General features: G+C 52.0%; 2 protein-coding genes across 5 annotated transcripts in view; one reads left to right on the forward strand and one right to left on the reverse strand.

Annotated features, from left to right (window-relative positions):
• The window catches only part of LOC137755070 (large ribosomal subunit protein eL19), a 406,958-nt gene that overhangs the window by 318,616 nt on the left and 70,930 nt on the right, over positions 1–17,412 (forward strand). The gene's annotated exons all lie outside the window — the stretch shown is intronic.
• The window catches only part of PLXDC1 (plexin domain containing 1), a 61,225-nt gene that overhangs the window by 13,381 nt on the left and 30,432 nt on the right, over positions 1–17,412 (reverse strand). For 2 of the 3 annotated variants that reach the window (XM_068531030.1, XM_068531028.1), the window contains exons 6-9: positions 17,214–17,356; positions 16,165–16,264; positions 6,781–6,876; positions 2,576–2,657 (exon numbers count right to left, since the gene is read on the reverse strand). In XM_068531030.1, the coding sequence (XP_068387131.1) occupies positions 2,576–2,657; positions 6,781–6,876; positions 16,165–16,264; positions 17,214–17,356 (421 nt within the window). The remainder of the gene's footprint in view (positions 1–2,575; positions 2,658–6,780; positions 6,877–16,164; positions 16,265–17,213; positions 17,357–17,412) is intronic. The other variant, XM_068531029.1, reaches the window with a different exon arrangement.

Genomic DNA, 17,412 nt, shown 5'->3' on the forward strand with positions numbered 1-17,412 from the left:
GCCCTGCTAAAGCTCAGGAACCTCCGCATGGGAAGATAATATTCCAAGCCACCAGTGCTGCGAAAGGATTCGTGGCTGGTGAACTCTGCACCAGCAACTGCCTGCCCATCTATCCGAGACCTGGTGAGGCTGAGGCTTCCAGGCGCTGTCAGTCTTTCCTTCTGAAAATGCCTCTGAGCTGCTCCTCCTGCAGCAGGGGCAGCTGAGCTGAGCTGAGCCATCCACACCCCCTCTGTCAGGTCCTCCGTGCCCCCTACCTTGAGGGATGGAAGATTAGGGGCATTGTTGGGGGCTGGAGACTAAAGTTCCTTTTAGGCCAAACTAACTGGTTCTTTCAAGGACTGAGCCTTTGATAAATGTCTAAGAGCACCCCTTTCCAAGCTCGGGGCCAACCAACCCAGATGCAAAGGAGAAGGGCATGAGAACTGGCCATTGTTTGAGTGCCTCCTGAATGCCAGGTGCTGCCCCAGTCACATGCTGCTCCGGCACTATCTCATGGGACCCTCATGACAACACTGTTAAGACAAGGGTTATGTATGACCCTCATTTCCAGAGCCAAATCCTGGAGTCAAAGTCACCCATAGACTTCAGAGTGGGTCACTGGGGGGCAGTAGGGATGAAAGGAAAATACCTGCATGATATAAGTGAAGTAATCTAAATCAGATCTGGCCCCAGCACGGGGAGGGGAAGCTCTGGGAGGCTGCAGAGGGCAGAGTAGGTGGAGGGGAAGCCGAGAACCCATGTGGTGGTTTCAAGCAGCTGTTGGTGGGAGAGACCATGGTGGCCGGCCCCCTGCACCAGCTCTGACCTCTGGCTTTTTAGGAACCTGGAGTCAGCTCTCAGTTGAAGCTGTGGCTCCAGAGATCTGCCAAGAAGGGGCCCGTGCTCGGTGAGCCCAGGCCCACGGACATCCGGGCACAGGATCCCTGATGGAGCTTCTTTGTCCCATAGTTGACATAACCCAGCAAAGGCAGTGTCCACACCCAAGGCCCTGCCCTCCCCCTGACCAACCCTTATTAAACTGTCATAGTTTTCTGGGTTTGGGCGTATGCATTAAGTGGGGGTGTATCAAGCCAGGGTTTTGCTTTCATCTGACCCATTTTGCAGTTCTCATGGCTCAGCTGTTGGTGGACACTGAGTCATGCGGTGGCAGCCAGCCCCAGCATTCCAGGGCTCCTCTGCAGTCATCTGGATTATCTCCCTACGCTCAGACAGTGACTCTCAAACTCAAAAGTGCACAAGATGGACCACACCGCAAAGCTCCACGCCAGGAAGAACCAACCTGGGGTGTACCCTGTGTACTCTCTCTGAGGCTCTCTGTGCCTTTCACGTGAAGGGCCCTGAACACTTTGCAAAAATACTATCTGGTATTTGAAAAGTTAAAATAACAGGCATGTTCCTCACCCACATCTCCCCGAATCACATAACCCCAGCCCATTTTACAGGGAAAACAAACTGAGGCCCCAAGAGAGTGAATAAGAGCACAGCTGTTGGGAAGAACACCTGGGAGGCCTGACGAGGACCCCTCTCTCCCCCCGGCCCAGAGCTGTGTCTTGTGTGCTAGGCAGGCTGCCTATAAAGGCAATGGCTTCTATTTCTGCATCAGGAGACTGGAAAGGAGCAAAGGAAACACTGACAGATTCAGGACAGCTGCAGAGAACTCAGAGCCTCTATAATTTGCAAATTTTCAAGATTGCCTTAAAGGCTCTTGTAGTTCATAGGTTTTCCCACTCTCATGGGAGCCCGAGTCCCCAAAGAAATTCTTTATTTTTCCCCCTGCCATTTATTTATCTTGGACAGGAGAACAGGGCTCAGATTCTGAGTCTAATCTGTGAGGGAATGATTTCAGAACAAGGAGAGGAAGATGACTTGGATTTAAGAACTTTATGCCTGAACCTGAATCTCATCCAGAATTTTCCCTGCTTCCAAAACCAAGCAAACACAGCTTTGTCACTTGTTTCAACTTTCCACAGACGCCTGCACCCCCGTGGTTTTCAGGAAACCCTTCTGCAGCCTGAGAAAGATCTTGAGGTGCTGATTTGGGGTCATGGGGTTCTCTTTCAATGGCAATGGGTCTTAGGCTCATCCCGTCTCTGAGCTGGTGGATCTCACGCTTGTTTGCAGATGAGGTACCGCGTTAAAATGCAGGCTCTTGGGCTTCTCTCCCAGAGACCTGACACAGGGGGCCAGGGGTGGGCCCCGGGAATCTGCATGTTTAGCGCAAGCCCCAGGTGATTCTGGGATGCTCACAGGTGTGGACCACTCTTTGAGAAGGCCTGCCAGAGGATGAACCAACCCTCCCAGGTGTGAGGAGGGAGCTGCAGTAGCTGGAATCTCTGAATGGTCTTGCAGAAGTCTAGTGTCACCACAGGGTGACACATAGTCACCTTGATGGGTCACAAGCCTCAGGGAGACACTCACTTTCATGATATTCTTGTCCTAAGTGGCACAGTAGCACTAGCCAGAGATACCCTCATGTTGGTAATGAGGCCTGAGGCAGGGAGTGGGGCAGTGCCACCATCTGCCCCCCTGCACAGTCTGCCTGTGGGAATAAGAGGGTGAGCCTGGTACAAACCTCTGGAGGACATGGCACCAGCTGCAGTTGAAGATCAGGTCTGAGGACATGCAGGTGTCGCAGCTCCGATGCTGCAGGCAGGCTGCAAGAGAGAAGGCAGCGGCCCCTCAGTACCAGCCCCTCCACAGGCCTCCAAAAGGTGCAACTTTCCTGAATGCTGGGTCCTTACAGACCTCTGCAGGCTCTGACCAGCAGGGACCCTAGAAGTTTTTAATGCCACCCTCACTTGAGTCCAGCCTTGATTCTCTAATTCTCCCTTTCTACCCTCCCTCACTCCCACCCTTCTTTCCTCCCTCCCTCCCTTCCTTCCTTCCTTCCTTCGTTCCCTCCTTCCTTCCTTCCTTCCTTCTCTCCATCCTTCCTTCCTTTTGTCACCAGGGGGTCAGGCCCTGAGCTGGTGCTGGTGATTCAGCAGTAAGACCTGGTACTTTCTTGGGCCTTACAGTCATATGGAAAGACAGACCCTAAGCAGATCATCATACAAAAATAACTACATAATTATCATTGTGATGAGGTTTACGAAGGAAAACTATAGGGTGCCATAAGCACGTACAAAGGGATTGCACCTAGTCTGGAAAGTTATACTTCTGGCCTATTGCCTACAATTACAGGGTTGCAAAGGATTTTTTTAAATCGAGATATATTTGACATATAACATCATGTAAGTTTAAGGTGTACAACATATGGATTTGATCCATTTATATCGCTGTATGATCGCCACTGTAGCATTTGCTAACGCCACCATCACTTCACATCAGTATCATTTCTTCCAGTGCTGGGAACAATTATGATCGAGTCTCTCGGCAAATTTAGTGTTTACAGTTGTGTTGTCTACAATCACTGGAAAGGATTTAAGATGTCCTGGTTTGACCAGCTAGCACTCCCTGCTCCTAGGGACTGTTTGTGTGGCTGGATTGCCGTCAGAGGCCAGCTCCTGGCCTCTCCAGCTCCTCCCAGGGAAGTCTGGGCGCTGAGTTTTTGAGAGTAAACCAGGCCAGGCATACGGAATTCCATTCCTTTCCTCTCCCTCTCCTCTTGGAAGTGAGCTCTTCCCAGGGGGTGTGCTGACCTCTGCTCATCCAAGCTTAAATCTTCCCTGGAGAGTTACCTGACCTCTTGGTGCCTTGGTACCTCACTTGTAAAAGAGGGATCGAGATGCTGTCTGTGTGGCAGGCCAGCTGTGAGAGGGTTTATAACAGTGCCGGCCACACGGTGAGCCAGTGAATGCTATTTGTTATCGACTCTGGTCCATCATTCCCCTCAATATACCTATCAGGTGCTCATTCACTCATTTATTCTTTCAACAAATATTTATTGAGGGTCTACCACAGGCCCGGCACTGTCCCAATGCTGGAGATGCAGTGTGAACAGGAAAAGACAGAAGCACTGCCCACATGGAACCTGCAGTCCAGTGGAGGAGACAGCCAACAAATACACAGACAAACAGATCCACCCTAGGGTTGCCAGTGGTGAGAAGGGCTGGGAGAAAAGCGCATCAGATCAGGGAGGTGGAAGGACGGTGGGGGATGTGTTTTACTCAGGGAGGTTGCGGAAGGCCTCTGAGGAGACTGAGAGAGCGAGGAAGCCAGCCTGGCAGCCCTCCTGGGAGAGAAGTCCAAGCAGAGGGGCCTCTGTGTGCAGAGGCCCGGGAGGAACACATCCCAGGGGTGCTCCCAACAGCAGTCAGAACGCTAGCCGGCTCAGCAGAGTGGAGAGCTGGAAGGTGGTGGGAATGGGGAGGAGGGGCAGCTGGGGCCTAGCCGGGCAGGGCAAGGGTGGAGCGCAGGGAAGTTAGTGGGAGCAGCTGCTGGAGGGTGCATGGACCCCTAGCAGAGAGGGCCCGGGGAGCAGGAGGTATGGGGGCTGGATTTTAAGAGTCGTTCACTTGCTTAAATGCTGCCCACTTAAGTGAACCAGAATGACCTCAGAGTGGCAAGCAGCTGCCACAAAGCCCATGCATTTTATTATAAGGACAGACAGGCGCTGACCCGGAATAACTGTGTGCAACATAAGGGCTCATCTGATGAGCAGCTGAACAGAACACGTTAGTAGCAGCCAGAAGTGACCACTAACTATAGAAAATGACCACTCATTCACTAGACATCACATACATTTCTTCTCTCTGTGAGTTTTCATGGGCCTGGGCCACCGTCCATTAATGAGGGAATCAGTTTGCATTCTGTGGACCCCCAACAAGGTGGCAGGTGGTAACCAGCCCTCGGTGAGTGGGAGAAAAGCTGCTGTGGGCACAGCGTGGTCACCTTCAGTCACCTTGTGGGAGGGACGAGCTGTAGGTGGCACTGTGTCCTTTTGTCTACCAGGGCTCTGCAGGCTCTGGAAGGGTGGAGGGAAAGCCATCGGCAGAAAATAAGCAGGGACCGACTTGGCCCAAGAACGAGAGCGCTCTGGCTGTTTTGTTCTCTGGTGCATCCAGAGGGTCTAGAACAGCGCCCAGCATGTGGTAGGCAGTTAACAAAAGTTTATGGAATTGATGAATAGTTGCTTTTGTTATCCCCATTTTACAGAGGAGGAAACTGAGGCTTGGAGAGAGTCACAGAGCTAAGAGTGGCAGGTCTGGGTTTGAACCAAGGTCTGTCTGAGCCGAGAGCCTGAGCTCCTAGTCTCGAGGTCCCGCTGTGGGAATCCCCCTCCCCAGCTCCCACCTTCACCCAAGCCACCTTTTCATGAGTCTCTTCTAGAAGAGGCACCAGCCATGGAGTGCTATGGCTTGAAGACAGTCCAGCCACACCTCTGGAAGAATTTTGGCTAAAAGTCATCCCCTACCCAAAGGTAAGGGAGAAAGCCTGGGGCTGTGGGGTGCAGAGTTCTCTGAGGACAAAGCAAACCGGCCTCCTGGGGGTTCAAATCACAGTCTTGGTAACACTGTCCCTTCCCCTACATGGGAGCCCATGATCATTCCCAGGGACTCTGGAGACCCCTTAAATGGCTCCAGTCAAACTGAGAAAAAACCCTGGGAGCCTCGTGGGATATTCATAAAACCCACTGACCTTTATTTCTCATCTGCATTTCAGATGTTCTGTGTGCTATTAAATGCTCACAAAATTCACTGGAGGGGTGGGAAGTGGCTTAAATGTACAGACAGTGTCCCAGAAACGCATTCCCAGGATGTTTCACTTCTTCTGCCGCAGCAGTTAGCCCTGTCCTTGGATGTCCTTGTTCCCAAATGCAGTTTATCCATTCCTGGGTTTGCTCTCACCAGTCCTTGAGGAAGCCCTGCCTAGGTGGAGGGCCACTAGGTTGGGGGCGGGGCTGGAACCGCAGGTGTCCTTGTCCTGTGACTAGGTGTCAGGGACCGTCCTCTTTTCCGGGGGAGGACACCTGCGGGGACATGGCCTAGCATTCTAGAAGACCCTTCCACCTCCTCTTCTTTCTTCACCCCCTGCTCCCAGAACCTCCAGGGAAAAGGAAGAGGGGGAAAGAGAGGCAAGAAATGCCCCAGAAGGCAGGGAGAAGGCCGTGGCTTCAGAGGGAAGCTGGGAGGTACCATAAAACAGGAGAGGAGATTAAAACTTTCTTTAAAAATAGAACGAGAGTGCTGTCCTTCCCTCACTTGCCCCAGCTGCCCTGACCATATCCTGAAGAACATCCAACCCCGATCCTGCGGGGTCCGCAGCAGCCGCTGGGGCCCCAGCCATGGTGTGCCTTCAACGGCAGGTGAGTGGGGTACAGAAGAGGGACAGGACCAGGCCCCCTGGATCTTGGAGGGCTTACTGGCTAAATCCCTCTACTGCCTCCTGCCTGTGGATGCCAGTATCATGCCTCCTCTAAGGAAAATACAATGATAAACTTACGGACCCATTCAGTCGCTGGATTATCTTTTGTGGGAGCTCAGTCTAAGTTCTCAGAGGTACCTCTTTCCTGGGTTTCAATTATGTGTTAACAACAATAGCTGTCATGTATCAAGCACAAGCCACGCCCTGGGCCTGGGATGTGCCAGTTAATGTCTGAGCTTTCATTTACATCCTCAGCTCTACCTACTGTAGTTCTAACCCTTACTGTAGCCCTGGGAGGGAGGTGGTGTTAGGCCCATGTTACAAATGAGAAATGGAGGCCCAGAGAAGTTAGGTGGTGGTACCCAGACAGGCGACAGTGGTGGGCCTGGGATGGAGCTCAGTCTGACTCCAAAGCTCTTTCCAAGACGGTGGAATGCCTCCCCTCCATCAGTGGGAACAACCCTTAATTACTTGGTAATGGGGTGAACTCCACGGCAGTTGTGCTGGTGACCTTGCTGGGGTCCAGCTCCACACGGTGGTATTCGAAGATGGTCCTTCGCCGAGATTCTGAAACATAGGCAGAGCCTGTCATCAGGAGCAGCTCGTGGCCAGAGGGCTTCAGGGCCTGGAGCTGGAGCCTGACAGGTGGGCAAGAGATTGTAGTGAGTGGAGCCGGGAGTTAGTGTGCAACCACTGAGGGCAGGAAGTAAACCCATCATCCTGGGATAATGGCGTTGAAACTGTGGGGAGACAGGAGAACAGGAGTTGGCCTTGAGGGGAGAGCTTTGTGTTATAAGCAGGTTAATAACGCAGAGGCCCGGCTGTTCCCGGGGTCAGGACACAGGGGGTCCACACTTTCCCATGCCTCTGTGACTTCACAGCTGCTGTTCCCTTGATCCATAATGTTCTTCCACCCTTTCTCTTCTTCTCCAGCTCACCCTTCCAGATCCAGCTCAGGGCCACTCCCTCTGAGCAGCCACTCTAGGCCAGCTGCCTCTTATTACCCCCTCCGCCCTGTGCCCTCCTCTCACTGCACTTACGTTGTGTGGTCATTAGGGTTGATTTGGAGGGTGGGGACCATTTGACTATGATCATCTGGTCCCGCACCTCACCCACAGTGAGCACTCTGCAAATGTCTGCAGATGGACAGGCTGACCTTGGAGAACCTCTCCCCTCCTTGATGGAGGGGAGAGCAAGGTTCAGGGCCTGGAGCCAGGCTTATGTCCTGCCTCGGTCCCTGCAGAAACTTCCTACAGGACCTCAGAGTCAAGAGCCCTGAGTTCTGAGTCGAGTTCTGCTCCTGACAAGCAGGATAACCTTAGGGCCTCGGTTTTTTGTCTGTGAGGTGGAAAGACATTAACACCTGCCCCAACACCCTTGGGAGGAAAAAGCTGGAACTGCAGATGAAATGACTTCTCCTAAAATGGCAGTCTGAGATGCTCTGATATTTCCCACCAAACCCCCATGCCCACCTAAGAACCGTGACTTGGGGTTGGTTTCCTTCAGCTCCAAAAGGCAGGCTGTCAGCCGCTGAGCTGCGTGAATGAGTTTTCCCATGAGGGGAAAGGGCCACTTAGTATTTGGTCTGCCCAGCACCCCTTCTTCCTTCTGGAAACAGAAACAACTGTCCCCAGCCCCTTCCTACATGTGGTCTGTGCTGCATCTTCTTTCATGACCCCGCCTCCCTGGCCACACAGTGATTGGTCCAGGGCTGGGCATCTGATGAAGTCAGACCAATCAGAGACCTTCCCTGGGACTTTTTAACTATAACCAGAAGGCCCTTTGCTCTCCAGTAATACTGCTAAGAAGATGCAAGCTCAGCGTCCGTGAATGGCCATGGTTCCAGTCTCATGGGGAAAGCCAGAGGATGAAGCCACCTCGTGGAGAGAAACTGGTGGCATTCCAGGCTCTGGAGTGCCTGGACCTGCCCTGGTCCTATCTTCCCAGTTGTTGGCTCTTCCTTAGGTTCTTTGGGCTACTTTAGTATCCCCAGTGCACTCCTTTTCACTTAAGCTAGTTTCAGTTGGGTTTTTGTCACTAGAAGCCCAGAGTAGGTGGGCTAAGTTTCTCACTCAGCTGAAGGTGATTTGGAGAAAAGTTTCCCGAGGTGGTAGCAAAACTCAGTGGGGGCATCCATGAAAAGGAGGGTGTCCTGTGCAACCGCTGGGTGGCCCATCCTGAATGAAGAATCTAGGGGAGCATCCACTGCTCAAAAGAACATCTCAGCTACGTTTCTGTCATTTATTTATCCTCAATTTTGGAACCGTTCCCTCCTACTTAACCCAAGATTGAACCCCAGGTGGTCTGACCCAAAGCGTGCTTCCTTCGCACCACACCCCGCTGTCCTGCTGCAGAGCCCGGGGACACCTCAGCCCCTGAAGCATCTGCGACCACAAAATATCCTTGAAACATTCTGTGCAATGAAAAGGAAACTGCTCGGGCGCTGGTGGCCGCAGCGCTACCCCGGAACTAAACAGGAATCTGCAGTCCACCTCAGAGGCCTGTGCTTGAAATGCGAGCACTACCCACTCACAGGTGTGCGTGCGCGCGCACACACACACACACACACACACACACACACACAGATTTTTTCTAATACAAGAAAGGCCCTTTGCCAAGCAGGGGTGGGTCTGAAGGAGATTGGGGTGAGGAAGGGCACTTTTCCGTAATTCAGCTGCCCAGAAGAGGCACCAATTTTCAATTCACCAAAGGCCTATATGTGCTGCAGGGCCCTCCCTGTGTGACACCAACTGCTCTGCGAAGGTGGAGTGGGCTTTGAGTGAGCCTGCAGGATGTGAGACATTAGGTGGGGGATGGGGAAGTTCCAGGCAGCCCTTCACAGCTCCATCCCACCCACTACCCCCAGAAGCCATCTCTCCTAAAGAATTACCCCTTTTAACACTGAAATGGAATAGGATAAAAAATAAAGGTGAAACATCAGGTCTTCTGAGGTGCCTGAGGCCATGGGGTCTAGACTCTGCGTAAACATTTCTTTCTTAATCTGCCTCGTCTTTCCAGGCTCAGTTCAAATGACAGGCCTCCCTTGAAGACATCCCCCACCCTTGGGTGCAGTTAGTGGCCCCTCCTCTGAGCTCCACAACCTCCTGTGCACTGTCCAGTGTCACCTGTTTCACAAACATTTACTTTGCTGGTCACCTCCCCCAAGGCTATGAGCTCCCCGAGAGCAGAGCCTACAGGTTATATGTCTCTGTCCCCCAGCCCCTCGCGCCAGGCCCTGCACAGAACAGGGTCTCAAGAGATGACTGTGAATGAATGAATGGCTTACAAATAGTCAGGAAAACCCCAGCAACTTATTATAACTTCAGCCCGCAGCACAAAGGAAGAATGCCCTTCCTCCTCAGCCCACCACAGATTATGGCCTTTCTCAAAAGGGCAGCTGCCAACGGGCCACAAAAAGCCAGACCCTCATGAAGTTAGAGCTCAAAGGAGGAGGAGAATTGGCTTTCAGGATTTCTCCACCTGCAAGGATACAGGGGAGAGCCTGCCCTCGGTCAGAAGGCAGGTGAAATAGGAGGACAAAGGGGGTCAGGGTTGGGGCATGATAGAGACACGGACTTGTCAAGGGAGTCGAATTCATGGATAGAGACACACGAACAGCAGCTGGGGAAGGCGGGGTTCCCAGCAAACCCCACACCAGAATCTAGGAATGGGTCTCCCCACTAGCCCACTGGGGAGCAGAGGTGAGGACGTGCCTCAAGTGAAGGTGCAGCCAGAGATGATCAGATATCCTCCAAAAAGCAACACAGCCCTACCAGCAAGGGTGGGGGAGATGTGTGTGGTAGGAAGTGGGAGGAGGGAGGGCGGGCAGAAACATATCTCTGATTAAAAATAGTTGCTCACGGGCTTCCCTGGTGGTGCAGTGGTTAAGAATCCGCCTGCCAATGCAGGGGACATGGGTTCAAGCCCTGGGCCAGGAAGATCCCACATGCCGCGGAGCAACTAAGCCCGTGAGCCACAACTACTGAGCTTGCGCTCTAGAACCCGCGAGCCACAACTACTGAGCCCATGTGCCACAACTACTGAAGCCTGCGCGCCTAGAGCCTGTGCTCTGCAACAAGAGAAGCCACCTTAATGAGAAGCCCGTGCACCGCAACGAAGAGTAGCCTCCTCCGCTCGCTACCACTAAAAAGAAAGCCCGTGCGCAGCAACGAAGACCCAAGGCAGACAAAAATAAATAAATAGATAAATAAATGTATTTAAAAAAAAAAATAGTTGCTCACTTCAACTGCCAACTTGTACTTTTTTAAGTGTCTGGTTTGGCAATACTTTTATTTCTTGATAAACAGATCCCTTAATATCCCCGCCTGTGTTATTTGCTTTTGGATTATCTCTCCAACATCTGGGGCTTGCCCAAGGACGATGATGTCCATCCGCATGACCAACAGATCCCTGCCGGAACCAAGACAGTGACCACCCCAGCGCCACATTTCTGGCAGTTTGAGACATTTCTGTTTTATCTCTGCTTCCATTCATCAAAGATTCAGAAACACTAAGGTCCAGACATGGAAAGCCCTGCCATGCAATCAGGAGATGTTCATGGCTCAAAAGCAAGGTTGGCATGTCCTGTTCTGTTTCCACAACAGACACCAGCAGGGAGAGGGTTGGTTTGGTCAGAAGAAATCAGACTGACAGGTCCAGCCACAAACTTCCCTCCAAAACGGTGGTTACGATACAAAAAAATCTAAGATGGTGGCTCAGGAAAAAGTTTTCATTTATGCATTCACATCTTCCTTTGCTCATTTGGTTATTCTTTTAATAATCATGAATTGAGCCCCAGCAGGGGACCCCAGAGATAAACACAATGAGGGTCCTGTACCCCAAGGAGCTTTCAGCCCAGGAGGGGAGGGAGGAGAGACCTCCTCAGCACAGATACGATGTAGAAAAGGGCAGAGGGAGGAGAGGTGAGAAACGGCAGGGCTCAGGGAGCAGAGTAGAGGGAAAAACAGAAAAGAAAAAAAAAAGAAAAGTGAAAAACGGGGTGGGGGGAGGGGGAGGGGAGGGGGAGGGGAGGGGGAGGGGAGGGGAGGGGGAGGGGGGAGGGGGGAGGGCCCCAGGATGGATAAAAAGCTACAGTGAAGAGCACTGTAAAGGATCCTTTATCAGGAGCAGGGGAAGACAAACCGGGCCAGATCTGGTGATGACACCCCCCCACCCCCACTTGGCTGCTCCTTCTCACTCCTCCGCAGCCAGTTCTGGGGCCTCCCCCTTCCCCACCCAGCTGCCCAGCACCAAGGTACAGCACAGGCCTCTGCCACATTTCTCAAGCCTGCTTTTGAAAGGAAAGGAAAGTTCTGGTAAAGGAGAAGGCCCAAGTGTTCAGGCCGTCCAAGGCCATTCTGGGGTCAGCCAAGGGGCGGGCTACAATTAATTAATGAATTAATACAATTCCATTAATTCAGAATCTCTGTCAGTTTTGACGCTGGCTGCCCTAAAGTTGCTTTTATACTGTCCATGAAAGAAAGGGTTTCTTAAACAAATGAATAGAGGAAATTATATTGACTTCTGGGGGCCCCTCCAGTCAAATAAAGAGTGTATCAGCTACCCTCTATGTTTTGCGTGCTTCTGCAAACAGACGCTGCTAATCTGAATCTTTTCTCTGCATCAAAGCGTGCTCTGCAGACTCTCTGCTCCAAAGCCTGCAGAGCGGTTTCTGCAAGGAAGTAATGGTAAGAGAAACTCTGGTGGTTTTCAGCATTTTCTTCCCTCAACCCCAGGAATGAGACTGTGCAGAATTCCCTCCACCCTCAGACAGGGGTGGGAGGAAAGTGTTTGGAGCCTGGGGGGAGGAGAGAGTCCCCCAGACAGGGTTCAGGGACTGGGGGATTCTTGAATAGTGGGGAGAAAACTCCACTCCTCACAGGGCCCCAGGCAGGGAGGAGCCGAGCTTGGGTACAAGGGCAGTGACATCACTCATTCTGTAGGACAGATGGGTTGGGACAACGGGAATATTCGAGGTGAATATCCCGGTGAAAGGGTCTGCGGACCAGAGGCCTCTACCTGAACTTCTATCATGGTTTTTTGGGATTTATTGTTATTTGCAGCTCAGCCAAATTCAAACGAATTCCCTGCTTGCTGGGTTGAATATCAGACCCAGAGGAATCTGATCTCTCAGCCACATAAAAGCCATCACTCCGAAAAGCAGAGGTTGTAGCCCATTTTAAAACCCAATGGAGGCCACGGATGCGGCCCCAGAAAAATGCATGCACGTGATATGCTCCACCCGTACCTCTATGTTCCTTCTAAAGTCCCTGCCTGCACCCCCAAGCTAAAAAATATCTGACAAAAAGAGATGCGATTATCAAAGCACTCACCCCCCAAACTCAGATGTCAGGTCCTGTTCTCACTTAGTGTCACCACAGGGCAGAGGACAGGGTCTCTGCTCCGCCCATTCCCGTCAGCACTCACTCTCGAGCTGCTACTCATTTTCTGAGCACCTGCCCTGCTGCAGGCACTGGGCTAAGTGCTGGGGCCACGGCCAGCCCCCAAGGAGCTCACAGCCAGTTGGGGAGAAGATGAATGAGCCGGACAGTGTCATGAGTTCTATATTAAAGCTTTTAACAAAGTGCCAGGGGGATGGAGGAGGAAGCCGTGAATTCTGCTGCATGGAGGAGGCAACATCTGAGCTGGACCAATGAATGAGTAGGATTTGCCAAGTGGTAAAAGGACTTCAGGTGGGGGGCATCTCATACGAGGAACTGCATCAGAAAGATGCAGATAGCCCTTGGCACGTTTGGGGAACCCAGGGCATGCAGACCAGTGCTGCCTGGACAGAGTGGTGGGTGACAGGAGGGTCTGGAGATGAGCCTATAAAGGTGGGCTGTGACCATAACACACATGAGAAATATAATGAACACTGTTGTCTGTTACATACGGAAGTTGTTAAGAGAGTAAATCCTAAGAGTTTTCATCACGAAGGAAAAAATCTATTTTTTTCTATGTCTTTAATTTTGCATCTATATGAGATGGTGGATGTTCACTAAGCTCACTGTAATCATTTCGTGACGTATGTAAGTCAACTCATTATGCTGGACACCTGAAAGTTACACAGTGCTGTATGTCAATTACATCTCAATAAAACTGAAAGGAAAAAAAAAAAAAAAAAGGTGGGCTGTGCCCAGCATCAAAGGACTTTGAATTGATGCTTTGGGCAACAAGGAGCCAGAAAATGACATGACCAGATCTGTCTGGCAGTGACAAGAAGGAATGGGGGACAGAGGGCAGGGAGACTGGAGGCCGGGAGCCGCTGGGCAGAGTTTGGGAGTCAGGCGTGGGTTTCGCTTGGCGGGTGGACCCAGCACCTCCGAGAACAGCAGCTGGAGTCACAGAATCCAGCGGCTCCCACAACAGAGCCCTTGCGTCTCCTCCTGGTCTCACAGGACAGGCGCAGCTGCCCTCCTGTTATTTCAGGTGGGCTCTGCTTCCTTCCCCGCCCCTCGTTACCCCACCTCCTCACATCTCCCTGGCTTGCTCTAAAACAGCCTTTCATTCCAGAATCACAGAGTAGCCTCAGATGCACACACTCCTGGGGGATCTGACTTCCTCTAATCCACCCTCATTCAACAGCTGGATCCAACACACATTTCCTGAGACTCTCCCACTGGGCACAGAGAGAGCCCTGTGAGCTGTGAGGGAGGCACAGACCCCGCCCCGATGATGCATTAATGCACGGGGAGGGGGGTGGCATGGACACCAAGAATGGTCCTTCCTGCAAAGCAGCCTGGGTGTGTGCACACAGGGCTGTGGGTGTTTGGGGAACTGAGGAGGAAAGGAGTCACCCCTCTGGGTGGAATGGGAGTGGGTCAGATTTACAAAGTCTCAATAGTGGACCCCAGGGTTTAAAAAACAGAAGGTTTGGGTTTCAGTTCTACCTTTCATAGCTGTGTGAAAGCAAGTCAGGCCACCTCTCTGAGCCTCCGTGTCCTCATTTAGAAAGAAACAAATGTACAGACTTCATTTACAATGTTGCGAGGATGATCCAATAAGATACTGTAAAGCTCGGTGTCTAGGGATGGGATTGTAATCGTGTGGTAAGCAGCCTCTAAAAGGGCCCCAAGGGCTTCCCTGGTGGTGCAGTGGTTAAGAATCCACCTGCCAATGCAGGAGACACGGGTTCGAGCCCTGGTCCGGGAAGATCCCACATGCCACAGAGCAACTAAGCCCGTGTGCCACAACTACTGAGCCTGCGCTCTAGAGCCCGTGAGCCACAACTACTGAAGCCCAGGAGCCTAGAGCCCGTGCTCCACAAGAAGAGAAGCCACCGCAATGAGAAGCCCACGCACCGCGACAAAGAGTAGCCGCGGCTCGCCGCAACTAGAGAAAGCCCGCGCGCAGCAACGAAGATCCAACACAGCCAAAAATAAATAAATAAGAAAATTTTTAAAAATTAAAAAAATACAATAAAATGGCCCCCAATGATCCCTGCCTCCTGGTGTTCACACCCTGTGTAATCCTATCCTGGGTGTGGGCTGGACCTAGTGACTTGCTTCCAACCAGCAGAATATGGCAAAAGCGATAGGACCGCACTTCTAAGATGAGGTTACAAAAAGACTCTCGCTTCCATCTTGCTCACACTCTACTGCTGTCTTCCTTGCCTGCTCTGATGGAAGCCAGCTGCCACGTTGTGAGCTGTCCTATGCGGAGGTCCACGTGGCAGGAACTGAGGGGGACACTGAATCTTGCCACAACCACAAGAAAGCTCTTAAAAATGGATCTCCCCCCAACAGTCACTGAGGTAACCCTGGGAAACACCTTGAGAACAGCCTGTGAAAGACTCTGAACCAGAGGACCCAGCTAAGTCATGCTTTGTTTCCTGATCCACAGCAACCCTGAGATAATGTGTTTGTTGTTTTAAGCCTCTAAGTTTTGGCATAATTTGTTATGCAGCAGTAGCTAACTAATACAATCAGGGTGATACTGAAACTCTTTAGTAACCAGCTCAGTACAGGCGTTAACCAATCAGAGCAGATGCTGACTGCAGCAACGGAGCAGGGTCTGAGCCACTCGCTAGAGCACTGGGAGGGAGTTCAGGGCGGGGACAGTGGAGGGGCAAGTGAAGTGGTGGGAATTAGTCTTATGGAAATACTCACACAAGGGCATAAAAGTACCTACTTGCAAGAATATTCACTGCAGTGTTATTTGGTGTAGTGAAAGATTGAAACAGCTGAAAAGTCTATGCACAGGGGACTGGTTCAATTAAGGTACATCCACACAATGGGCTATCACACAGCCTTTAGGAAGAATGAGACGTGTGCTGATACAGAATGATGGGCAAGATATACTTTGTTCAGGAGCAGAACAGAGGACATCATATGACATCATTGGTGTTAAATATACGTACGTATACTTACCTGAAGGCTTGTAGCCCTAGAAATACCCTGGTAGCCCTGGTTGCCTCCAGGAAGGGGAATTGGAAGATGGGATCAGGGACAGGAGAGAAACCTAATTTTCCTGTCTCCTGAAACCCCCTGGGATGCTCCTTCTATCGTCTGGGGGTGGGGAAGCAATTATGGTTGTGTTCTGGGAGGACTCGTAAACCCTAATTTGGTGTCTTTGGAGATTTTCTAAATAGAGGGTGTGCTGAGTGGAAGGGCCCTGGCTCCCCTCCCCCTCCCCCACCAGAGCAGTGCCTCCCCCTGGAGATTTTATTGGAAAAAACGGTTCCTCTGCTTGAACGAAGAAAAGTTGGAACTCATTCTGCCCCTTTTCTTCCCTCAGTTCCCACTCAACTCTCCACCACCCCTCCACTCCCTGCCACTGCCATTGCCCCTGCCAGCCTGGCTCAATCCGAGCTGAGTCCAGCCCCATCCAGGGATCTGTGGATCCCTGGGGACTCACCTGGTACGTCCGGGGATGGATTGAGAATCATGAAGGCATCTGACAGGCCTGCTTTGACGGGGTGCTGGGACGAGCTGATTTCCAGGACGGGCATAGGGATCTGCAGCGGGAAGAAGAGGCTCAGTCTACCCCGCAAACGCTCTTGGGCCAGCTTAGACTTCCCCTCCGAGCTCCAGACCCATCTGCCTGCTGGGCCTTGCCTCTTGGAGGACTCAGACATCTCAAACCCAATGGGGCCCCATCCAAATTCCAAGTCTTCCCCACACTGTCTCCAAACACATTTCCTTTTTCTTTTCTCCCTCTTTGTGAATGGCACCTCCATGCAGGCCAGAGACCTGGGAGTCACCCTCAGTTCGCACCCCCCTTCATTTCCCTCCTTCTCTGTCTAATACATCTCCAGTCCTGTTAATTAGCTTGCTAACTGGCTCGCAAATCTATCCAGGTCTCTCCATCGCCCCCTCCCTACCCCAAGCTGGCATCACCTCTCTTCCACATCATCTCCCAGCATCCCCTCTGAGCCCCAGCCCTCTGCTCTCCACTCTGAAACAAGAGCGTCCTTTCCAAAGGCAAATCCGGTTGTCCCCCTGCGCCCCCCTTCTTGCCCTCACTCTCTCCCCTCCGGCCAGGCTGCCTTCTTGCAGAGCTTTGTACCGGCCATGCTGTGTCCTGCCACAGAGCCTTTGCATGTGTTTTCTCGCTCCCGGAGCACACTTCATTTCTTTGCTTCCTTAACCCCTACGCATTCCACAGATTTCAATTCTTTTCCTCGGGGGAGCCTTCCCTGACCCCTGTTCGGGTAAAGAGCCCCGTGAAAGGCTTTCCTGGCATCTCAATTTAGGAGCACTTGTCACAGTGGCAGTTCTATACTTGTCCCCACAATTAACATCTATCCCTCCAGCCAGACTCTCAGCTCCACAAAGGTAGGGCCGTCAGCCATCTTATTAACTGCTGTATCCCCGGCACCACACCCTATGTCTGGCACACTGGAGGATCTCGGCAGATAATTGCTGAATGAAAGAAAGGCCGTCTCTGCAGCTGGACCCACTCACCTCTTTGTAGCCGAATACAATGCGGCCGTCTTGGTGCAGAGCTGCCTGGAAGGTGAAGCTGCCCTTGTCCTCCCGGTCCTGGAGGTAGACGTGGTCCCACTGAACAACAAAGACTGTCCCTGGCGAGGAGAGCAGAGACCTGGCTGGACAGGGAGACAGTGAGGGGAGCAGGGCCCTGCGGAAACGGTGGCCAGTGTGG

The sequence above is a fragment of the Eschrichtius robustus genome, chromosome 20 (assembly GCF_028021215.1).
Source record: "Eschrichtius robustus isolate mEscRob2 chromosome 20, mEscRob2.pri, whole genome shotgun sequence".
NCBI lineage: Eukaryota > Metazoa > Chordata > Mammalia > Artiodactyla > Eschrichtiidae > Eschrichtius > Eschrichtius robustus.